This window comes from Herpailurus yagouaroundi, unplaced genomic scaffold (genome assembly GCF_014898765.1).
Source record: "Herpailurus yagouaroundi ecotype Mexico unplaced genomic scaffold, PumYag 355, whole genome shotgun sequence".
NCBI classification, from domain to species: domain Eukaryota; kingdom Metazoa; phylum Chordata; class Mammalia; order Carnivora; family Felidae; genus Herpailurus; species Herpailurus yagouaroundi.
The window spans coordinates 4,124,994-4,150,213 of NW_024412572.1; the positions used below are offsets into that span (position 1 = coordinate 4,124,994).

Sequence of the window (25,220 nt, forward strand, 5' to 3'; positions counted from 1 at the left end):
ACATTAAAATAGTTTTTAAATAAAATAAAATAATCTCCCTTCTATCACACCTTGCCCACATGGCTAATTCTTACTCCTTTAAAACTCTGCTCAGCTGTCGCCCCTTCTGTGAAGCCCAACTTGACTTTCCCTGGCCAGTTTTGAGGATCTTCCTCTTGGCTCCCAGAACACACTTCTTTCATGACACAAATCACACTCAGTAGCTCTCTCTCTAGCAGGTGACTTTCTTCACTATACTGTGGGCTTCTTAAAGGCAAGGATAATATCTCTTCACCCATTTATCTCTGAATCTAGCACAATGTCTATATAAGGCATTTACTACATATTCATTGAATAATTGGATAAATATACAGTTCATCTCACCTTGACATATCTTTATGGGGTAGGAACAGAAATATAACATGCACACACTTATCAGAGGCTGTTGGATACTTTGAGGAAATACAAGGAATTAAAGGGAATGTTGAGAACCAACTGTGTGTCAAGTACTTCACGTATGAGGTAGATAGTATATCCCAATTTTACAGACATGTTAACTAAGCACAGAGAGTCTAAGTTACTTGTCCAAGATGGCAGCCAGTAACAGGGCAGGCAAAGATTGAAAACCTCCTGTCTATAAGACATAAAGTCAGAGCTCTCATGCCACATGGCCCATCAGAAGAACCCCAGTAATACCGCCTTGCCTTCAGGATTCGCCACTGTAATACTAAGAAGACTGAAGAACTGGGTACAACTCATTGGCTGACAATGAGACCTTGAGTCAGTCAATTGTCTTTTTCAGGTCTCAAGTTTCTCATCTATAAAATGAAGGTAATAACCTGTCTCTCCTCCCTCACAAAGCTGAGAGAGCTGAGATGAAGTTAAAGTGAGGTCATATGGCCTTGTTTGAAAGACACCAAGGGAGTGAGTGTTACCTCGATGGTTGCCATAAAGTCATAATGAAGGAATTCCTCAAAAATATGAGAACAAGCCCAAAGGAAAAGGCTACGTCCTAACCAATGCCTCTCTACAGGGAGTATTGCAGTGCTGTGTGGAAGGAAGCCCTTGAGTGTGGATGAGGCTGATGGGGATGGCTTCCTTCATGAGGTGAGTTGCCCCAGTTCTGAAGGAGGGGAGTCCCATGTTTTGAAAGACAGAAGGGAAAAGGAAGGGAGAGACTATGGCACAGCTAAGGCAAACCTCAGCTCCGGGAACATGGTAATGTAAAAGGGAGTTAAGTAGAACAAATCTGTCTTCCAGGAGTGGGAAATCTGAAATAACTGGAGACAAAGAATAATCTGCGTGGAACCGCACAGCCTCTCGCTACTTCCGATGCCATTTCACACCCTTTGTTGTGTCCCCACAACATTGGGAAGGAGACTAGGCAGGAGCCATTATCCCCACTGACAGGTAGGGGACTGGAGGATGTGGGGAATGAGTGTCCAAGCTTAGCTGGTCAGGTCACAATGCTAGCAGTGGGCTGCGGCTGGGATTTGAACCCAGGTTTTTTTGTTTGATTTCTGTTTGCATCCCAAGGTCATTGTCAAGCTGAGGAGGAATTGGTTCCTTCATTCAATAAAAACTTTTTAGGGGCGCTGGGTGGTGCAGTCGGTTAAGCGTCCGACTTCAGCCAGGTCACGATCTCGCGGTCCGTGAGTTCGAGCCCCGCGTCAGGCTCTGGGTTGATGGCTCAGAGCCTGGAGCCTGTTTCCGATTCTGTGTCTCCCTCTCTCTCTGCCCCTCCCCCGTTCATGCTCTGTCTCTCTCTGTCCCAAAAATAAATAAAAACGTTGAAAAAAAAATTAAAAAAAAAACTTTTTAAACACCTAAAATATACCAGGCATCAGAAATAGCTCAGAAATAACAGTAACTCCGAAAGTCCCCTGTAGGGAATTCTGATAGCAAGTGAGAGCCACTTAGGAACTACCTGATGCTGTGGCAGGAGGTTGGGGTTTGGAAAAGAAATAATAATGACAGTAAACATTTACCATATTTCCAAGCAGGGCTACGTGACCACTTGACATGAGATTATTGTATGTGTCATATGATTAAATCCTGTCAGTGACCTCATGAGGCAAGTACAATGATTATCTCCTCTTTCCATATGAGGACATGGAGGCCTCACAAAGTGCAGGAACAACAAAAACGGCAGGCCCGGTGTGGGGCGTAGCTGGGCTCCTGACCCCGCCGTCTAGCCCAGGGCTTGCATTAGCTCCACACCTCCGCTGTCGACAGCGGACGGGCTGTGGTGGCCAGAGAACAGAGAGCAAGGGCTGGAGGTGTGAGGCTGAGCTCTCGCTCACTCTCCCCTACACACCCAGCTCCTCCCAATCAGGCAGCCAGAGCATCCTGTCTGCCCCCCACCCCCACATCTCAGCAACCATGACCTCCAGCAGGCTGAGGGGATGCCTGCCTCCGGAAGCCCCAACATCCTGCGTTCTGCTGAACCCACAACGTGTCAGGCCACTCGTCCCAGCTGCAGCACACAGACTGGCCTGACAGGCTGGGGCTGAATTACAGCCCCTCGGCTAGAAATAGCCCTCTGAGAAGTGCGTGGTGGCTACGTGTCCACGGGGAGGGAAGGAGGCAGGGCAGGGGAGCCAAGGAGTCCCAGGATCCTGAGATAACACAGGTCCGGATGTGCAAAGTCCCAAACACGGTGGGCTGGCCTGGGTCACAGGCTCAAAAGAGGTGAGTGGGAACCAGGATGTCTGCTCCCCGACGTGGGCTGCGTGACAAGCCCCAGGCATCCTGCGAGGGTGGGCTGGGTTCCGCCGGGCAGCCTTTGAGCACCAATCAAATCAGGCAGACTCTGTGTGTCTATGTGTGTGTGTGTGTGTGCATGTGGGTGCATGCAACAAATGTGCACACATGCACACACAGACACACACACACACACACGCACAGCTCCTCTGCAGTCCAAAGTTTCTATTGTCCCTTCCCTGGACAGAATCCTCACTTTAGAAGCATCACTGTCTTCTCTCTGGTTTTGATCAAAGGTACAAAGTGGGATGACAGAAGACAGCTACCTGGCAAAGCCCTGCAGGCAGAGTAACCAGGGGCTCTAGACATTGTCCCTTCTTCCCTCATCTAGATAAGAACAACTGTCTTCTGGTTGAATCCCTTTATTCAATGAGGAACAGAAATGAGGTCCCTAAAAGTTAAGATGAGCTTGCCAGAGGCACACTTCCCCGACGCCTGCCAAGGTCCGCTCTTCCCACCACATGACATGAGTCAATAAGGAGAACACCAGGGCTGGAGACAAAATAGTTGTGCAAGGAATGATTCCAAAGCCTTCACTGTTAACACTAAGAAGAATTAATGTCCCTGAGCTGGAGGAAAGTGAAACTATGGGAAACCACACTCTCCCACCACTGGGCCAGCACCAGCACTATGGAAGGAAGCGTGGATCCGTTTGCAAATGGCTCATCCAGCGACCAAATGCAATTTCCTCTATTTCCGCAGCATTCCCCCCTCTGAGGGCACACACAGCCACCACACCTTTCTCCACAGCTCCCTGTGTGGCAAGTGGCATGGACAGGGCATGAGATACCTGTGCAAAGGAGATGAAAAGAATCACCAGCTACTCATAAGGCAGCCTTGGAATCTAGATGGCCTAATCCCCTTCCAATGAATTTATTCCAATGAATAAATGTAGATGTGCTGTGGTGGAAGAGAGTCCTGCTGAGAGGGTCAGAAGCCTGATCTTAACCCTGAGCTCAGACACTAATGCAGCCATGTGACCTTGGGCAAGTCGTCTCCAGGCCTCAGTTTTCCTCATTGTAGAAAAAGGCTACAGTAAGGATCTCCAAGGCTCCCAACATCCATTATGAAGTCCTATGTTTCTATGACCCACATAAAGAGGAAAGTGGGGGAAACTAGTAGGGGAGGGAGGGGAAGAAAATGATGTGGAAAAAGAATAGATTGAGAATTCACAAAACTCTTAGGCTCAGAAAACTCCAGGTGAGCTTCTGATTCAGAAAGACATGAAGAGGAAACATGTGGGGGTGCCTGGGTGGGGAGAGCTCACGGGGGAGAGCTCACGGGGAGAGCTCAGTCACTCGGGCAAGAACTTCACACCATGACATCTGGCCAGCCAGAGAGAGACCTGCTTTCCTACTGACTTGTAGCAATAGACAAAGTAGATGTTTCTAAAAGGGACAAGTCAGATACCCATTATGAAAGTAGTTTTGAAAAGGTTTAAAGTTCTATTTAAACATGAAGCAAAAAAAAAAAAAAAAAGAAAAAAGATTTTCTTGGAAGGTAAGGAGTGATAAAGAGAAAGAGAGTCGAGAAGGCCCCTGGAAGTGTGAATATATGCAGGATTTGGCAAGGGGGGGGTACAAATGGACAGATTTTATGCCAAGAATCCTTATTTCAAAAGCTGTGTCTCCCACGCTTCCCAGCTCCTCTGTCTGACCTAAGTCTTTGGCTTTCCCCTGAGTGGAACAAACATAACCCTGTGCTTATCACTCAAAGTGAACCTTTTTTGAAATCATTTCACACAGTCTGGGCCTCTCCCAACCCAGGACACATGATGTCTTATCTCCCACAGTGGAGGTGGAGGCCAGGAGAGGGTTTCCAGTAAGAAGAAGGGCGGTAGCGGAAAGGAGGAGGGGTGAGGAGTGGGGAGGGAAGGAAAAGGGTCTGGAAGCTGCAGCTACTGCCCCTCTGTTCCCTGGTCTCAAGCTGTTCTCCGACCTCCCGGTCACTGGGGCTCCCCGGGGAAGGCACTTTCACCTCCTCTGACCTGCCGCCTAAGCTTCTTGTTCGGGCACCAGTGGCAAGGTGGCACAGCATGGATTTGGGTCATCTTACAGAAGGCATCTGTATTTCTTTCTGGATGGAGCGTATAATGATGATTCTATTTATATTTTGAGATTTACATTTGAGTACATCCGTTGCGCTGAGACTGCTGTAATAGTGACCCATGCTATAAATTATAAAATATGTATCATCATATTATGATATTAAATATTAGATTAAAGGCATTTGCCTCCCCTGAGTTTATACCTAATCTGTACACCGACAGAGAATTTAAACCCCTCCCATCCCCATCCGTAGGTAGATGGTCAATTGTAGCAGGTGACAAAGCAGACAATTTGGGGAGGGCTAGGGGCTGGAAGACAAGACCCTGTCCTTCCCCCCGGAGAAACCCCCAGACATCCCACATCCCATCTCCCCAGTTTACAGCTAGAGAAACTTAGGTGCAGAGAGAGGAAGTGATGTCCCTAAGGTCATACAGATTTAAAAAGAAATGAGTTCTAGTTTTGATAGGGAAGCTTGCTCCATGTGACAGGGATGGCTGAGAGATTTGCTTGTGTCTTATTTAAATAAATTAAAGTTAACTAACTAGCTGGGCACAGTGAAATCCTTGTTGTTTTAGCGAATTTCGTGGATCTGATCCTGGAATGAATTTTTAGTGCATTTCACCGATCTGATCCTGGAATGACTCATTCCAGGTAGTGACTAAATTTTATCACCTGTGGAGACAAACACCATTGCTGGCCATTTTGAAAGTCTTTAACGTTTATTTATTTATTTTGAGGGACAGGGAGAGCAGAGCAAGAGAATCCCAAGCAGGCCCTGTGCTGTCAACGCAGAGCCTGAGGCCGGGCTCCATCGCATGAACTATGAGATCATGACCTGAACTGAAATCAGGAGTCAGAGGTTTAACAAACTGAGCCACACAGGCACCCTGGTCATTTTTTAAAATATACTTTATTTTTTAGAGCAGTTATAGGTTAACAAAAAAACTGAGCAAGAAGTACAGGGTTCCCCTATACTTTCTTCTCCTCTCCCCCATCTTGCACACAATTTTCCCTATCATCCGCATCTGTCATTAGGGTGCTACATCTGTTACAGTTGATGAACCAATACTGACACATGATTATAAACCCAAGTCTGTAGTTTACATTAGGGTTCCTGCTCTTTATGTTGCACATTCTATCGGTCTTGGCAAATGGTCATATCCTATGTCCACCATTATGGCATCATACAGAGGATTTTCACTACCCTAAAGATCCTCTGTGCTCCAGTTCTTTGTTTTGGGTGCCCTCCCAGTGCCCAGCTCCCCTGACCGTGTAGTGGCTCACACAGGGCACCACGTGACTCCTACCCACACAACAGCACAGAGGCCCCATTGCATGTGGTCAGCTCTGGGCCCTTGCAGCCTACGGAGCCCCACTCACCATGAAAAGCCTTGGCTCTTGAGGGATGCTCCTGGCTGTAATGGTCCTGAGGCTTTCTTGCTTCTTCTCATCCTCAGTGTATCTTCTGTCAACTGTCACTGAGCTCTGTCTTCCAATTCTTCTCTCTTTAGAATTCTGATACTCAATATGGTTGTGGTATACTCTTGAAAAGCTTCAAACTTCTAAGTAAGCAAGTACCCATATATGCTTAATGGGAGCATATTTTTAATTAGATATATGCTTATGTTTTCATTCAATACTCTCAAGCATTTGCTATTCTTATAAAAGATTTTCATACTGGGGCACCCGTGTGAGTCAGTCGGTTGAGCGTCCAACTTTCGCTCGGGACGTCATCTCACGGTTCATGAGTTCAAGCCCCACATCAGACTCTCTGCTGTTAGTGCAGAGCCCACTTCAGGTCCTCTGTCTCCCTCTCTGTGCCCATCCCCCACTCTTGCTCTCTTTCTCAAAAATAAATAAAAACATTTAAAAACTACTTTAGGTGTAATAAGTTCAAAACAGGTGGTGAAATTTAATGTCATGCATTTGAAAATCGAGGCTTATTCTCAAAAAGGTCAAGTAAATAGCACTCAGGTGCCTATACTTCTCATCAACAGTCACTACCGAGCCATCAATGTCAATATTTATAAATTTACAAGGTCACTGGAAGCTTGGGGGTTTCTTTGGCAAGAGTGGCAGGAGAGGAGGCCATTGCCAGCTGAAACTTCTAGCAAAGCATGTCAACACTTTCTATGGTTTTGAACTCCTTTCCAGGCCTTGATGTTTCACTCTTGAGCTCTAGGCGCCCTTGGCAAAGGGCCTGCCCTGAAGACACATCCTTCCAGGGGCCTTTGTTCTAGAAATGCTACCATGACAAAAGTAAGATGGAAATTTTGTCTTGGGGAGGAGAAACTGAAACAAGTCATCTGGAAGGGAAGAAGGGAAGGGGAGGAGATTGGCCCCATGTGGCAAACCAGTTCTGGATTCTCCTGCGGTGACCAGCTGGTCCACCTCACAGGACTGTCGTGAGTATCAAATGAGACATTAGATGTGAATGTGCAGGTTGTAGGTTGTCAAGTGCTGGAAAAATACGAACTATATTCTGCTCAGTGCGTTGTAAGCTCCTTGAAGATCAGGACTGTACTTTTTCCATTCTTAGGCTCCCCTAAAGATTTTCTACATAGCACTAGCCATAAAATGGGCTTTCAAACATTTATGTGTTGACTGAATGGATACATTAGAACAAGAGAGAATCTGCACCCTCTAGATGCAAAGACTTATGCAAGGCTCTTTCCTCACCCTCTCAGGCTCCTAAGGAAGCTTCTAAGGAAGAACAAGATACTTCTAAGAACAAGCTTCTAAGGAAGAACAAGTCTTTTATGAAGACTTTTATGTGGCTCCTCCCCCACACAACTTTGAGAAGAAACAACCATTTGTCCAGGATGACTTGGATATCTATCTGTCCGAACCCACGGAGTGAACAAGAAGAAGATGGTGAAACCATTCCAGCAATGATGGAGACGAAGTCGTGAAGAGGCAGGAATGGTGAGGGAGCAGCAGCCTATGGTCCTACCATCTATAGATGAAGTCTTTAGACAGAGTATCAAAAAAAAAAAAAAAAAAAAGGAAAACACTGAGTCACCCTGAGATTACTCCTCAGCTCCTGCTCTTCCTTCACCTTGATTCCTCCAACATTTTTTCTTCATAGCCTAGTAAACAGGATAATGTTTTCTGAAAATTTTTGCCGAGTCTTCCCATTGAGAGAGATATGACCTTGGCAAGATACTCCTCTTTAGTGCCTTCTCAGAGGGCTCTGAGAAAAAGAAGTCAGAAGATACGGAATAGAATGAACTTGTGGGAGTAGAGTCCCCAATTCATATTTAAGCCTTTTCTTTTAAAGTTTATTTATTTATTTTGAGAAGGGAGTCGGGGAGGGGCAGAGAGAGAGGGAGACAGAGAATCCCAAGCAGGCTTCACCCTGTCAGTGCATAGCCCAATGCAGGGCAGGGTTTATGATCCCATAAACCACAAAATCATAACCAGAGCCAAAATCAAAAGTTGGACACTTAACCGACTGAGCCACCCAGGCACCCCTGTACTTAGAGCCTAGATCCTATGATTGTGAATGCAGGGACTGGGACAAAAGGCCCCCACAAAGTTCCCAGGGCAAGTTCTACTGAAGCCAGAGCAGGGGCTTCTAGAGCGAGCCAGAGAAGAGCAGGTGTGTCCCTACCTGCTTCTTTCCAGGCAGCTACCTGGGAACCAAGGACAGTAATACTCAAAACCATAAAGCGCTGGCCTCCTCCCTGATCTCCCTGCTCCCATCTGGTATCAGTGTTTCACATTTGGCTCCCAAGGTCACAGTAGCTCCCAGATTCTCTGACCTGAGCTGTGACAGCTGAGTCCCCCTTAGGTGGAAAGAACAGGAACCAACTTACTCTGGACTCACACTTCACCCTCTGAAACTTCTAAGGAGATGTCACACATACTCAGGCTCACACATACCTCAGGCTGCTCAGGGTCACAGTGTGCTAATGTGGTGTTCATTACTAAAATTTCCTAGAGAGACCCATTTACATCTCAAACTGCGCAGTTAGGCTGGAAATCCTGAAAGGAAATAAAAACTGAGCAAGCCACTGAAGGGGGGCTTGGTCTCTGTGCACTAATTCCAGTGTATGGCTGGGACTCAAAGCAATGCTTTGGATGTATCAAGTATATCCAGATTTAGTACAGATTTCTGCCATTATTGGACTCAAACTTGGCTTCCCAAATGTTGATTCCTGAATCCTACTACATACCTTTGAGTTCTGGAACCTGCTTGCTATTTGGAGAGAACTTTGGTCCCTCCTTTCAACTCCTGCCACCATCCACTGAACACCTGAAGAGTTGTGCATGACTGGGTTTGCATGTGTATACTTGCTACAGCTTTCAAGACCTTTGATTCCACAAAGCAAGGCCACAGCAAAATTATCAATGAATTCATTACAACAATAGGGCAAATCATTATTCCTATAAGAAGTTTCCTTTCATTGAACAGAAACTGTGATTACTCTGCACTGAATCTGCTTGCATTTTCCTGAATCCTGAGCATCATTTCCCCATGTTCTCCTAAAATAGACCTTGTCTTTTTCAATATGCATCCCCCCTCCCAGCCCAGCATCCCCTATATAGGTGCACGCAAAGGGACCCTCATTTGAATCATAACTAATTGATCAACTGTTTGTGGATTGTGATCCACCTTGTCACAAACCTAACCTTTAAGATCATCCCAGTAGCCTCATGTTGCCAAGAAGTTCCCAACTAGCTTGATTGCTACTGAGCAGACCTTTCAGCTCCACAGAGAGGAGTCACCAACTGATACCAAACTGGGTACCTCTGAAGCCCCTAGTAAATATGTTTGGTGCATGGGTGCCTGGGTGCATGGGTGCATGGATGGTTCATGCACTTGGTCAGACCCACCAAGACAACATACCTGGGCAGTCTGTCTTTAATACATTTTTCTGAGAAGTTTTATAAGGCCAGAATATTAGAAGCTCAGAGTTTGAAAGAGTCTCTGAGTTCATCTATTCCAATCCTCTCTCTGATCTAGGAATCTTCTTGACAACCTCTTATTTCTTGAAAAGTCCTTCAGTATCATTAACATCAAGGAGGGTGGCAGGATCTCCCAGGTAGCTTTGGGGAAAAGTTCAATAGTTGGGCTTCACATTCAGTATGTCTAAGGTTAGTGTTGGGGTAGTCATGGTGATTCTAATGGGAAGGCAGTTTTGAAACACACTGGTAGGGAATTCAGCCAGAAGCTGCCATGTGTGCACACAAATGAATAAATCCTCTCCTCCACTCTCAATGTTTCCATATCCCAATGGAAAGGACTATTCTAAGATTCTTGTACCCCACCTTGCTTTTGCCAAGTGGAGAATGCTTCTTATTCCTGCACCCCACACCCCATTCCCATCAGAAATAAACTTATCATCCTGGGCTGTCTTCTACCTTCAGATCCAGTTGCTAGGCATTCAAGGCTTCTTCTTGGAGGGAAGTATGGAAATGGATGAAGTTGGCCCATCAATTCTCTTTCCTAATAAGACAAAGCCCCCTCAAGTCTCATTTCCCTCAAAGCCCTCCTTGGCCACAGCATCCACCCACTGTGCTCTCACCCTTTTCTGAAAGTCATTAGCATTTCCTTCACATCCTGGTAACTTAGCTCTTCTCCCACAGTGCTTTGTATTAAGGTTTTCCTCTACTCAGTTATATTGTAAGCTCTTCGAGGATGTTTGTTCTGTTTTTTATTCCTGGAACTCCTTCCTTTCTTCTCTCTTGCACAGAGAAGATTCCCAGTATCTGCTGATTGTTTCACAGGTACTTCCCTTCTCTACATCTTGCAACCAGGAAAGGAAATATGGGGTTATCAATTAGCAAGTGTTCCTGAATGATCTGTATTTCAATTCTGAAACTTTACTATTTCTTCAATTCGCTAAGATGTGGTACTCTAGTTATGAATCATTCTGTCGCCGTTATTAAAGAAAGCTGTCTTATATGGCCTAGATCATCTGCCTAACCTGGGGAGATAGCACACCATATCCTGGAGATACATCCTGGGTAAAGGCCTGTATTCACTAGAGAAATTGCTATTTGCACTTTCTTACCCAGTCCTGGTTCCTGTCACTTTTGCTCTAACATGTTGTGTGGGTCTGTACATCTAGCAAAGTCCTTAGGAGGTCTGGGTCTGGGGTCAGACTTCCCAGATTCAAATCCAACCCCTTCCACACACTGGCTGTACATCTTTGGGCACGTTACTCAAACCACATGCATGAGTTTCCTCATGTGTGTAAAGGAGGTAACAGCATCTCCTCAAAGGGTTATTATGAAGACGGAATGAGTTGTTACAAGTAAAGCCCTTAGTAAGCTCTCAAGAGGTGTTGGTCATTGCTGGAGAAGCAGTCTAGGGAAACACATGGCCTTATCCTATCTCTCCCATTTATCTCCTTTGTGACTTTGATTTTTAATTTTTTTAAATGTTTGTTTATTTATGAGAAAAATAGAGAAGGAGAGAGAGACAGAGCACAAGCAGGGGAGGGGCAGAGAGAGAGAGAGGGAGACACAGAATCTGAAGCAGGCTCCAGCCTCTGAGCTGTCAGCACAGAGCCCACTGCAAGGCTCAAACTCATGGACCATGAGATCATGACCTGAGCTGAAGTCAGAGACTTAACCAACTGAGCCACCCAAGCTCTCCCTTATCTGCTTTGTGACTTTGGACATATGAACCCATGATTGCCATTTCTCCATCTATACAATCAAAATATCGATAATGCCTGGTGGAACTATCTCACAGGGTTGCAGTGAGATTCAAATGAGCTAATACCTATCAAAATATCTTATAAACTATCAAAACTTACACAAACGTAGGATAACAAATGGCATCTCTTTTGCCTGCATCTGTATGATTGTACATCCTATTATGCTTTGTGTGATACCTTCTTGTTTCTGCCTCCTCCATTAGCTTGTGAGCTCCCTGAGGCAGAGACCACACCTTGCTCTCTCATCTATCAACCATGAAGTCCAGCCTGACACCAACAAGCAGTGAATGGAAAATTGGAAGAGGAGCAGTCTCCTTGTGGGTTTATTTTTCTGATATGTGTTCCAGAAGTTTGCTCCCCATTGGACCGCAGGTGCTGCCACTATCGCCTCACATCAAATGTAGCTTCCCAGAGGGCACACCTGTGAGCAGGGTCTGCAGGGAAGTGCCCAGTGTCCAGTGTCCAGGAGCCAGGCACCCAGGAGACACTAAGTGCAAGGACACCCTGTCCACTCTGCTCCTGATACCTTTCTGGGTTCCAATCCCCTGTGCTCAGTCCCCAGTCTTCCCAGCTTCATGAGGTCTCTGATTTAGTCTGTGTACTGTCGGAGGGAACATAATACCAGTTTGGTTGCCCTTAGGCAGTCCAAACCAGGAAAACTGAGAAATCAAACCTCAGAATTTCATAGAGTAGTGGTGACCTCAAGGCCTGGTTTCCTTTCTTCCTATTTTGAAATCTTCCCAAGGTGGCAAGTTTGGTTTTTGCACCTCTGTTCCCAGCTCCCATATCTTCATGAGGAGGGGTCTCAGAGGGTGCCCTCTGCCTGCTGGTGTCCTGTATTATTTCTGCAACTTCAAAACACCCACCTGGTGCTGTGCAGGGAGAAAGCCCCGAATACATAGCTGCTGATTGGAATTAAAAGGACGGAGAAAACCAAAATGAGTAGACTCAATGGGAGATTAATTGCATAGGAGTCTGTTGACTGCATGACTGAAGCTGGATTTTTTTCGGAACCGCTGACTGCCTTCACATTTCCTGGTGGAAGTGGGGCAGGTCAACAGACAACCCAGAGTCGTAGATAACTTTTGCCCACACACCATTCACTTTTTGGAGCGTTGGCTTGAAATTGAGGGGTGTGTGTGTGTGTGTGTGTGTGTGTGTGTGTGTCTGGAACGATGTGCCTTCCGTGAGCCTCTGAGGTCTCTGCCTTCTCTTCCAATGGGCTGGTTACAACACAGAGGATGTGGACAGTGGAGTTTTTCCTGTTTGATGTCACACATCTACCCTTTAAAAATCCGAGGGAAAAAAGGAGGGAATCCAGCCTAGGATCCTCACGCCAGATACCCACAAAGGAGAAGAGGAGAAAAAGACCAGGGAGTCAGGGAGGCAGTGTCAGGTTTCAAACTCTAGTCAGCCATTCAGAGCTCCGTGATGTCAGGGACCCGCCTTGGGCTCCTGGTCTCTGTCCTGTGCTGGGTAGTCAGAGCCTATCCTAACACCTCCCCGCTGCTGGGCTCCAGCTGGGGTGGCCTGACCCACCTGTACACGGCCACAGCCAGGAACAGCTACCACCTGCAGATACACAAGGACGGCCATGTGGATGGCACACCCCATCAGACCATCTACAGTGAGTAGGGGCTTCATCTGTGCTGGAAAGAAGGGGGAGCTCCTCTGTCCACCCACCTCCAAGGGGCCTGGGGAGGTCTTGGGCTAGAACAGAGGACTAATCCAACCTCCTAGCTTCTTGCCTAGAATCTACGTGTGTGTGTGTGTGTGTGTGTGTGTGTGTGTGTGTGTGTGTGTTTAAACCTGGGGAGAGGATTCTGCCACCTCCCCAATTAGTGTTTACTTGTTTCTCCCAATAATTTACCTTTTTTTTGAGAGAGAGGGTGCAAGTGAGCAAGGGGCAAGGGGGGTGGGGGGAGAGAAAATCCCATAAGGCGCAAAGAGAGAGAGAGAGAGAGAAGAGGGGCTCATGCTCACCCAAAGTGGGACTCGAACTCACAAAACCGTGAGATCATGACCTGAGCCAAAGTCAGATGCATAACCAACTGAGGCACCCAGGCACCCATAAATAATGTCTTAACTATAATCCCTCTTCCCACAAGGGCAGCTACTCTCACTTTGTCCTACCCAAAGAGTCCAAAAATGTACAGAAAGAAAGGCAACAAAGTGGAGAGGGAAAAAGCCAGACAGGCCATTGATATCGAGTTTGGCTCATAAACTTTGGACAGGGCTAACAACAGAGGTTGTCAAGAAGATTCCTATATCAGACCAAGGACTGGAATAGAGGAACCCAGGGGTTCTTTCCAATTCTGAGCTTCTAATAGTCAGGCCTTATAAAACTTCTCAGAAAAATGTATTAAAGACAGACTGCCCAGGTATGTTGTCTTGGTGGGTCTGACCAAGTGCATGAACCATCCATCCATCCATGCACCCAGGCACCCATGCACCAAACATATTTACTAGAGGTTTCAGAGGTACCCAATTTGGTATCAGTTGGTGACTCCTCTCTGTGGAGCTGAAAGGTCTGCTCAGTAGCAATCAAGCTAGTTGGGAACTTCTTGGCAACATGAGGCTACTGGGATGATCTTAAAGGTTAGGTTTGTGACAAGGTGGATCACAATCCACAAACAGTTGATCAATTAGTTATGATTCAAATGAGGGTCCCTTTGCGTGCACCTATATAGGGGATGCTGGGCTGGGAGGGGGGATGCATATTGAAAAAGACAAGGTCTATTTTAGGAGAACATGGGGAAATGATGCTCAGGATTCAGGAAAATGCAAGCAGATTCAGTGCAGAGTAATCACAGTCTCTGTTCAATGAAAGGAAACTTTTAAAAAAAATTTTTTTTAACGTTTATTTATTATTGAGAGACAGAGAGAAACAGAGCATGAGCATGGGAGAGGCAGAGAGAGGAGGAGACACAGAATCCGAAGCAGGCTCCAGGCTCTGAGCTGTCAGCACAGAGCCCAACACAGGGCTCGAACTCACAAACCGCGAGATCATGACCTGAGCCGAAGTTGGACGCTCAACCAACCAACTGAGCCACCCAGGCGCCCCAAGTGAAAGGAAACTTCTTATAGGAATAATTATTTGCCCTATTGTTGTAATGAATTCATCAATAATTTTGCTCTGGCCTTGCTTTGTGGAATCAAAGGTCTTGAAAGCTGTAGCAAGATACATACACATGCAAAGCCAGCTGGGCACACCTCTTCAGGTGCTCAGTGGAGATGAAAGGAGGGACCAAAGTTCTCTCCAAATAGCAGGCAGGTTCCAGAACTCAAGGATATGTAGTAGGATTCAGGAGTCAACATTTGGGAAGCCAAGTTTGAGTCCAATAATGGCAGAAATCTGAATAAATCTGGATACACTTGATGCATCATTTTTGCTCATTTTTTTTGCTCGTTTTTTTTCAATGGATATTTAACAGAATCTTTCACTGAAGGGAACCCAAAAACATGTCCTTTGGAGCATGACATGGAGTAGACAGTGTTCACCGGCTGTGGTGAGCCATGTGAGGTACAGTGTGTGTTGCTCAGCCTATGTCATGAAGCAGACAGCCTGAGTTGTAGAACTCAGCCCCAGAGAAGGCAATGATACTAGTTGGGAGTGAATTAAAATGCCTGGGAAGAAGCAAAATGAATAGAACTGATTTCAGATTTTTTTAAAAAATAGAAATGGGTTTTTGTTTTGCTAGATGTAGATGGTGTCTAAGCATGTGTCTCTAGAAATTGACACAAAGCTGCACGGGGGCGGGGGGTCGGGGGGTGGGAGGGAGACTTACTTTTCCCAGTTTATATAACCCTCTGTACTATTCAAATCAGTTACTGTGTGTATTGTAAAAATAAATGTAGACACTAAGATCAAAAGTAACTTAAAAAGTTAAGGGGAAACACTGAGACATGCAGATAGGTAGCACAGGTAATTCACAGACTGGTGAAGGATTTGCTTTCACCCTGCTGGAAGCTATGTGGTGTTTCCCCCCTCCTAATTATTACATATTTCTGGTGAAATCTGATTCATTTGATTATTGTGCTTTAGTAAATTCCTGATCAATAGTTGAGTGTCCAACCCATCTTTGAGTTGCTGGTCATCGTGAAATTACCTGCCCTATAAGATTCTATAACTTCCCTTGGGACTCACAGCACTGATGTCAGGGAGACTCTCTGACCTCTATGTCTCCTGTCCCACTAAGAGGGTCACCTTCTCACTCCTCACCAGCCTTGCTTCGTAGAAACAGCAGAAGAGATGCTTAGTACCCCTGGTTAATATCACTCCAGAACTCCTGGTATATGTCCTTCTTCCATCTTCCCCATTGGCACTTTTCTTTACCCAAAGCTGAATTATCCTCCGGCTGTTTAAACTTGCAAACTATTCTCTTTCTTTTGGGGAGCTTGAAGCACTTTACATCTATCATCTCATTTATCATTTACTGGCTATGAGAATAGAACAGATCCAATAATTTTCTACTTATAGAGCAGAGTGGAGGCAAGTGGCAGTAGTAAAATTACTAGCATTTAGAAATGTTTTTATTGGTGGATAAGAATATTATCTCATGACATCCTCAAAATGACCAAATGAAGTAAATGAATTCCCTACATATGAAAAACAAAGGTTAAAGAACTACACTGGCTTAAGGTCACCTTGAGGACACCTTGACCCCAACCCCATGCTTCTTCCACATGCCAGTCCACTGAGCCCACCTGGCTGCAACAGGTTGTGGTTCTAGTAGCCAGTGATTTGTGCCTTCCTTCTGCCAAATTCTGCTCTAGAATCTGTGCAGCCTGTGAAAACCTGCTTTCTGAATGGGCAAAGGGAAGGCAATCTGTCTCTGACACTTTCTGCACTTTCTCACTAGCTCATGTTGGTTTGATTCAAGTCTGTGCATCCTTTGTGGTGGCTGCTTGCTGTTCCCCTGCAGGCGGTTTCCTACTAGGACCAGCCCTGGGGCTCAGGAGCACAGGTGGCATGCATACTGCCCCCACTGCCCCCAGCACGAGAACCTCGTGGCTGCCAGAGCTCCCGAGTGTCATAAATGGCAGGCCAGCACATGCCACGTAATGCCTGCCATTTCCCAACGCTTTTTGAAGAAAGTCCCTTTTCCAACCATGGTAGCATTTGACTCTGATCGGAACCCCACAAAGTAGGCAGGACCACTACTATTATTCTCTTTACCCAACTGAGCAACCCAAGGCTAGAGCAATGCCTTGTCCAAGACTACAAAGTCAGTAAGTAGCATAGGTGGGACCAGAATCCAGGTACCCCCGTTCCTGGGTCAGCGACCCTGCCTGGACCCACTCAGGGGCAGCGTGACTTGGGGTTCCCATGGGTCACAGCATGTGTCTGGCACTTGGTTTCGTCTTCTCAGGCTTGTGATGATTCCTATTGGAGGCAAGCTGCAGGGTCATGGAAAGAGGATGTTAGAGTCACCATCCTGCGTTTGAATCCTGCCCTTAGTTCCCTTTTCACATAAACTGGGATGCTGCTACAACCCATGTTAATGCTAACATTAACATCATAGTTGTTCTGAGAATTTAAAATATGTAGAGTACCTAAAAAGTGCAACACTAAGTCTATTTTTCTCCCAAAGTGGGTGGGGCAAAAGCTTATATTTTACACATTCCTTTTGTTTCCCTCAGGGCTTGCCATAGAGTTAGCCATATATTTGAGACACATAGGCAGTCCTTGTTATGGAGCAATTTAAATACCCCCGGCACTTCCCATACCCCACCCCGCTTCCAGAAACTTCCCTCAAGGCTAACCCTTAGCAAAGGTTGAAAACAAATTAACATTTCTCTTCACCCATCTTACTTTCTCTTCTTTCTGGGCTTGCTCCTGCCCTCTTTCCTTCTGTCCCACATCATTCTAATTTCCGTCCACATGAGGCTCTATACTCAGCTAGTGTCTAAGTATTGTCTGCTACTCTCCTCAGAGGTCTCTGTATTGAGCCGACACAGGGTAAGAGGGGGAGACATAGGTGTAAGTCATCCCATGAGGCTCCACCACTTACTGGGCACAGGTGCTGGACATTTACAGTCTCTCCACGTGACATTTCTGAAAAAGAAACTTGAATACCTGCCTGGGGGCTGTGAGGCCAAAGGAGAACCACATGGCAATTCTGCAGTAGGCAAATGCAAGTGACCCCAAAGACTTAAAGAAATGATTTCTAAGCAGAAGATGTCAGGTAATTAAAAAGCATTTGGGGTGGAAGTCTTGTTGAATTGTACTCTTGCCACAAAACAGAAAGCTTTAGATCATACTTAACCAGTCCTTGCTACAATGCATCGCAAATGGTTAAAATTGCAAGTCCCAATGAGGGCAGGGCGTCATCAGTTATTTAAAACATAGGTAGTACATGTGGATGTCAGGCTCTTGTTGGAGCCTCGTTGTTGAGTGGGGACATGGAAAGACCATGAGGGACAGCACTGGAGGGGACACCACCAAACAAGAAAAGGACACAGAACAGCAATGAAGATCCAAGAAGAAATCACATTCATCCGTGGTATCTATTCGACATAGAAAGATAAACCCTCGGCTCCTAAACAGCTCACTCATAGGGAGGCACTTAGTAAACGTGGCTAAGGCAAGGTGAATGAAATGCATGCTGTAATAAAGGTGTGGGCATTAGTTCTGATTAGGGAGATTAGGAAAGTCTTCATAGAAAGTGACATCTGAGCCTGGCCTTGAAGGATGAATGACTTCAATAAGCAGAGAAGGGAGGGACAGATCGGTTCTAATACAGTTGTTGACACATAATGGGTGCTGGGTGATGTGTCACTGACTATTGTATACTTTCCTGGGTGGAGCTCAGGCTCTACATGCAAGCTAGATCCTTGAAAGACATCGCAGCATAGACTTAAAAATTACAAAAGCCCAGAAGGCATGGGAGAATGTGATGACCACCACAAACATTAAGAGGTATTAGCCAGGCAATGGGGAAAATAAAGAAACATGTGTCCAGCACAGGAGTTTGGAGTGCTCTGTACAGACAAGAGGAGAAAGTAGGAGGCAAAGAGTGGGGGCGGGTAGTTTGGAGGGGAGAATCCAAAGAAATGAAGCTGAACAAGTAAGTGCAAGAGAAGTGAAGTGAAAGGAAATCATTACCACCCTTAAAATCAATCAAGGGAGGGGCCCCTGGGTGGTTCAGTTGGTTGAGCATCTGGCTGTTGGTTTTGACTCAGATCATGACCTCATGGTTCATGGGTTTGAGCTGCATTGAGCTCTATGCTGACAGTGTACAGCCTGCTTGGGATTCTCTCTCACTCGCTTCCTCTCACACACATGTGCATGTCTGCTCTCTCTCTCTCTCTCTCTCTCAAAATAAATTTTTAAAAAATTAAAGTCAATCAAGGGAGGTTTCATGGAGGTGGGTTTTCAAGAAGTGCCTGGAGATAGGAATTGGATGTGCAGCCAGGTTTCGACCTGGATGGTTTTCTCCACAGGTGCCCTGATGATCAGATCGGAGGATGCCGGCTTTGTGGTGATAACAGGTGTGATGAGTCAGAGGTACCTCTGTATGGACTTCAGAGGCAATATCTTTGGATCGGTGAGTTTCTTTTTGTGCTGGTCACCATTTAGAGATAATTCATTTCTTCACCAGAACATAAAATCTTACAGCTTAAAGATTCCATTTGCAGTGCTTGGTGATAGTGCCACCGAGTGATGTAGTCAATCTAAGTAGGAGATGCTCAGGGTTTATACACGGGAGTTTGAACCCAGATAGTCTGGTTCTGGAGCCCGGCTTCTTGGCCTCTAGAGTGACTGCCTGTTGGCACCCATTTTTGTACCTTCACAGCACCTTGTGCATAGTGAGAAGCTTACTCTAGTGAGAAGCCATTGGCGTCTTCCCGATTCTTTCACTAGACCTTCTTGACCTTAGGCTGGTCCCCTCTCTTCTCTGAATGTCAGTTTCCTCACCTGGAAAAAGTGAAGTGGGATCTCCCTGCAGTTAAAGATCTCTCATTAAGGATCTCTGTCTGCCCCAACTGTGGTTGCTGGTGGGTCAGACCGGCAAGCAAAGGATTTCCCAAACTACTGGTTGCAGGCATATTCCAAAGGGTTTTGATATCATACAATGGTAGGACCGCTCATCTCCGGAGCCTCTTACCACCAGACAGACCCGCCAGAAATACCATGATGGCAATGACTTTCTGTTGTGCTCGCTGCTATGTCCCAGCACCTACAACACTATCTGACCCAGAGTAGACAACTCTCTGTGGGACAAATAGAGGCACCGACTTAAAATATCTGCTGACCACATTTAGACCTACTGATAGTCCTCATCTGGTAAAACACTCCATGCAGTTAGAGGATTCAATGAAATCGTGTGTGAACGCCGTAGCAGGCATTCGGTGAAGGCCTGTACTAAGTTAGTGGCAGAGCCGGGGCTCAAACCTAGGTCATCGGTGGCCAGAGTTCACCCAATCTCGGAAAGGAGTGCCCTCCCTTATGTTTGGCCCTACAAACTCCAGCCCCCTCCTTTCTCCAGGTAAGGAGGCAGACCCAAGCCAACTTTCAGCCGAAAGAGGGTTGAGAGGCAGAGGCCCAGGTGGCCCCCAAGTTGGCCCTGCCTCCAGAAACCGGCCCAAAGTGCTGCCCGCTGTGGCCAGCCCAGCCCCAGGGACCCCGTGCAGGCCCCGCAGACCAGGGCCACCGCTTCCCCCGCCCAAGGGAACGAGGGGTTCAAGACGCCTCCCCGACCGAGGCCCCGGGGGCCGGGCGGGCCTCACCGCTCTCGCTTTGCCCCTCCAGCACCTCTTCAGCCCCGAGAGCTGCAGGTTCCGACAGCGGACGCTGGAAAACGGCTACGACGTGTACCACTCCCCCCAGCACCGCTTCCTCGTCAGCCTGGGCCCGGCCAAGAGGGCCTTCCTGCCGGGCACCAACCCGCCGCCTTACTCCCAGTTCCTGTCGCGTAGGAACGAGATCCCCCTCGTCCACTTCAACACCCCGCGGCCGCGGCGCCACACCCGCAGCGCCGAGGACGCCGAGCGCGACCCGCTGAACGTGCTGAAGCCCAGGCCCCGCATGACCCCCGCGCCGGCCTCCTGCTCCCAGGAGCTCCCAAGCGCCGAGGACAGCGGCGTGGTGGCCAGCGACCCGTTAGGGGTGCTCAGGGGCAACAGGGTGAACGCGCACGCCGGGGGTATGGGCGTGGAGAGGTGCCGCCCCTTCCCCAAATTCAACTAGGGAGACCAGGAGCGGAAGCCGTGGCCGAGCCGTCCTTGCGAAAGCCGCACGGCCTCCGGCCTCCGGTGGGACCTGGGCCCTCTGTGGTCCCGGAGCGGGAGGGTGGGGGTGAGGTGTGCGGGAGCCTGTTTCTCTCTCCGTCCACCAGGAGGGCCCCGGCAATGCGCCTTTCAGGACCGAGTGGTGGCGGTTTCACTGCCTTCCCCACCCCACCCACACCACCTTTGTGAACTTAGAAGCCCAGAAAGATAAACTAGAGGGATTCATTCATTCCCACCACCCTGCCCCAACCAGGCTGGGCAGTTTCTCTCCCCTGTGCCTCTCTTCCTCGTCAGTCTAGCATTAAAAACCAAGCAATGGCTTCGTGAGCTCACTGCCGCCAAGGTGACGGGAAGAGCGAGTACCAGTAGCTTCTCCACTGCTCCTTACATTTAGGTTACCTGCCTGGGCCCTGTTGGCATTTGAGTTTGCAACGCTGACCTAGGGCATTAACGGAGGAACTGGGCAAACGGCTAACAATCCTAATCTCAGGCCTTTGCCCTTCCTTAGAGCATCTCTGGAAAAGAGCTGTCAAAAAGGTTGGTAGCAGGCTGGTGAAAATGGAACTAGAATGCTCGGAGAACTGAGACAAGAAATCAGGCTAGGAAATTCAACCTCCCTACGGGGCAGGGACCGCTTGCCACATTCTTTCTCCTTCTATGCAGCCAGAGCCTGGGGGCCCTGCCTGTTCCCAAGCGGTCTGTGATACAGCCCTATGGACCCCATCTTTGGCATTAGTGAATGTGGCCTGAGGAAGCGCTTTGGCATGGGCTCCTGAAAATCTCCCCTGCTAGGAAATGAAAATAAATATTTTAAATGGAAATAAACTGAAACTCCCCTAAGAGGCATGCGATGAAGCCTACTTCCAGGTCGAGTACTACCGCATTTGGGATGACTTACAAAACTGTAACACGAGGGGGCTTTGGGACAACGGGACTGCTCTGGGTTGGGCTTTCTGTGGACTGGCAGGCTGTGTCCTTATGTCTAAGGGAAGGGGTATCAAGGGCTCAGGGGGAAAGAAGTCCAGTAATCAGGGGACCCATGTGTAGGCATTCCACAAAGACCAGGCTGCCAGCTCTTCACTATACTCTCTTCACGGCTCTGCAGCAGTGGCTAGAGTTAGCTAGAACTCCCGGGCTGGCAGGAGTCCACCCTGAGTCTTTGTCCACTTGCAAATCCTGGGGGCATTACCTGAAGACGGTTCTCAGTCCCGGGAAAACCAAACCTCACTTACCAAACAGCCGAGGCGCCAGACAGGTGGCCCTGACGGCTCAGCCTCCCCCTACACGGCCTTACCACCTGCTTCCGAGTCTTTCTACAAGGGGGCCCCATGTTCCTACCTCTGTTCCTCTCAACCTACAGAGCAGGATGCTAACAAGCAGAGGAGATTTAAACAAGTTTCTTCCCACTTTGTTTTCTTTCCACTGCCATCATGCACCCAGCCTTAGAAATTGATCCGTTCTTTTACTTATGAAACATTGGACCACTGTTTTCACCTGAACTTGAAGGACTAGTGCCCATTCTGAAACACTAAAACTATATATACTACTATATAGCAGTGCATGGCAAATATTTTCTCGATAGTTTTCATTTCCTTTCATTCATATTATACTATATAAAAGCTATTGGAAGCTCCCCAATACTGACTAGATGTAAAATCCCAAAAGGACTTTGGTAGAAAATTGGTTGTGATCTTATAAACCCAATACCATTTATTAGGGGTTTTTCCTTTGGCAGGAGCCAAGGCAGTCCCCATAAATTTCTATGTTCCTTAGCATGTGGCAATATTTATTTATTTATTTGGAAAATTTGCCTATCGCTCGATATTTATAGATATTTATAAAAGTGTAACCCCACCTCTTTTCTTTCTTCTGTTTAAAAGAAAAATAAAATAAAATTTATCTCAGCTTCTCTTAGCTTTTCCTTTCTGTATTACTACATGAAAGCATGTCGGAATATGATAATGAAAGGGATTACGGGAGGGCAGCATTGTGAAAATCCAGATACAGCAATATTGAATTGGAAAAGAGTATCAGAGTTTTAAAAGATTCAGTCCTTGCTACTCATAAATGGACTCGGCAGTTTTGGTTAATTCAGACAGAATTACTGAAAACAAGGAAACTTTCCTATCAATATTGAATTTCTGATCACTCTAGCTCTAAAGTGTTTTCTTTAAGGAGAGAATTTTTCATTTGGAAAATACCAACAGACGTAACCACATCAATATCCCAGTGAACCAGCTACTATGTACTTGACACAGACACAGTGTTCCTGCCCTGAGAGTCCAAGCCATGGACTCTATGTCTTCTCTTTCTGACACTGGTGCCCCCAGAATTTCTTCTTTAGTCTCTATCTGACCAACTACCAAAACAGGAAGCAAAGATGACAATTACACATTTATATCACAATTATATACAAATACACATTTGCATTCTAATTTACCTTAGCTCAAAACTAGTTTTTCCACTGCCTGATGTTAGCCTCTCCCTTGTAACAATTAACATAGAACTTAGTATTTCTGAAATAAAAGGCAGAAGGGGTAAGAGATTCTGTTTCATTTCTGGCCTGAAGGGCTTTAAAATCTGATAACCCAATAAAATGGAACAGTACCAATATAACCATTTTGGAATAAATAGGCCTTCATTCCATTATAGGAGAATTGAACACTGTAGAGAAAAGTTAACATGTGGACATATCCCCTGCACAAGCTTGGAAGAGTTCTTTTCTGTGTCCATGAAAGCTCTCCCTAAGGAAAAGGAAATTTAAAGCTTTTAACACAACATAATTAGTGGAGTAAGGATGGGAGAAGGCAAGTGAAGAAATCTGTACGTATCACTCTCGTGATACATTATATAATCTGGCTGCTAGAAGCTTCAGAGATCTAAACATAGGCAGGATGCCCAGTATTTAAAGCCCAATCTTTATCTTGTCCACAGAATTATAAATCCTTGCAGGATAAAGATAACATCATAACCCTCATACGTATTTGTACAGATACTGTTTATACAGAACTTGTATACATCTTAACTAATTAAGATGTAACCACATCTTAACTAATTTAACATGTAACCACATAGCTGCCACTTCCAGCCATCACAGGGTAACTGGTAATGGATGTGCTGTCCTGCCAAAACAACTATAAAACAAAATATATGGGGCAATTGTTTCCACATATGGAGTGGCACAAGACTCTGCTCTTTGGGAGAAAAGAAACAAGTCCCATGATCATCCCCCTTTTCTGTCCTCGGAACACATGACAGGGAGATGGAACCCAGGCAGGGTGGCACCCGCACTGATCTGAAAAAGCAGCTGGACGCTGGGGGGCAGGGTAGCTGACAAGAGAGAGGTCTGCATGAGTGCTCACTGCAGGTCTCTGGCCAAGGACGGGGCTGCACCTGCGGCAGGGCCAAATTCAGCAAGACCCTACAAAGACCACCTGCCACAGAACTGGGAGATAAGCAGTGAATGATACCAAAGGCCATAAAATGCTGAGAAGTATCAGAAATCCAGCTAGGCCAGAGCACAGGGGCTCACTGAGCACATCACCATTTAACTGAGATGTAGAAAGGCCACATCTTAGAAGGAGTGAGCCCCAGAGAAAAGGACGCACCCTAAAACTAAATTTAAAATGGAATGAAATAGGCCTGCTGTAACAGAGATTACACCATGCCTGACAAGGCCACAATGGTCTGCTGCTAATTTAAGTGTCTTCCTGTACAAATGAGATGCCATTTAAAGGAAGATGACATAAACCAGACTCCATGCATGGTCTCATCCACACTCTGTGAGAAATAAGGGAAAATGGCCCACAGTCAAGAGAAAATGCAATCACTAGAAAGCACCCCAGATCTTGGAATTAGCAGGCAAGAGCTTTAAATAGCTATTATAAATATGTTTAAGGGTTTTCAAGGAAAGTATATCAAGGAATACACAGATCAGGAATCTCAGGAAATTTTTTAAAAATCTAGAATTGAGGGTGTCTGGGTGGCTCAGTCACTCAAGGCATCCGACTCTTGATTTGGGGTCAGGTCATGATCTCATGGTTCATGAGTTTAAGCCCTGCATTGGGCTCTGTGCTGACAGCATAAAGTCTGCTTAGAATTCTTTCTCTCTCTCAAAATAAATAAACATTAAAAAGATTTTAATATCTAGAATTGAAAAATAATAACAGAAGAGAAAAATGTATTAAATGGGCTTAATAGATTGGAGATCTAAGAATAAATATCCATTTAATATAAACAATTAATATAAATTATCTAATCTGAACAAGAGAAAAAAAGTTTTAACAAATGTCCAGAGTCTCAGCAATCTGTGGGATATTATCAAACTGTCCAAAACATGTGTAAGTGGAGTCCCAGAAGGACAGTAGCAGAAAAAGTTTAAGAAATATTTGAAGATATAATAGCCGAAATTTCCCCAAACCGGTGAAAAATGAATGTACTAATACAAGCTCAGAAAACCTCAAGTAAAATAAACACAAAACCACACTTCCGTATATCAGTCAGACTGCTGAAAAACAAAGATAAA

General features: G+C 46.2%; 1 protein-coding gene across 1 annotated transcript; it reads left to right on the forward strand.

The window, feature by feature from the left end:
- The first annotated feature begins 12,590 nt into the window (after nt 1-12,590).
- On the forward strand, nt 12,591-20,654 carry FGF23 (fibroblast growth factor 23). Its single transcript, XM_040462653.1, has 3 exons — nt 12,591-13,088; nt 18,908-19,011; nt 20,217-20,654. The coding sequence occupies exons 1-3, from the start codon at nt 12,893-12,895 to the stop codon at nt 20,652-20,654; spliced, it is 738 nt and encodes a 245-aa protein (XP_040318587.1). The 5' UTR covers nt 12,591-12,892.
- The last annotated feature ends 4,566 nt before the right edge of the window (nt 20,655-25,220 follow it).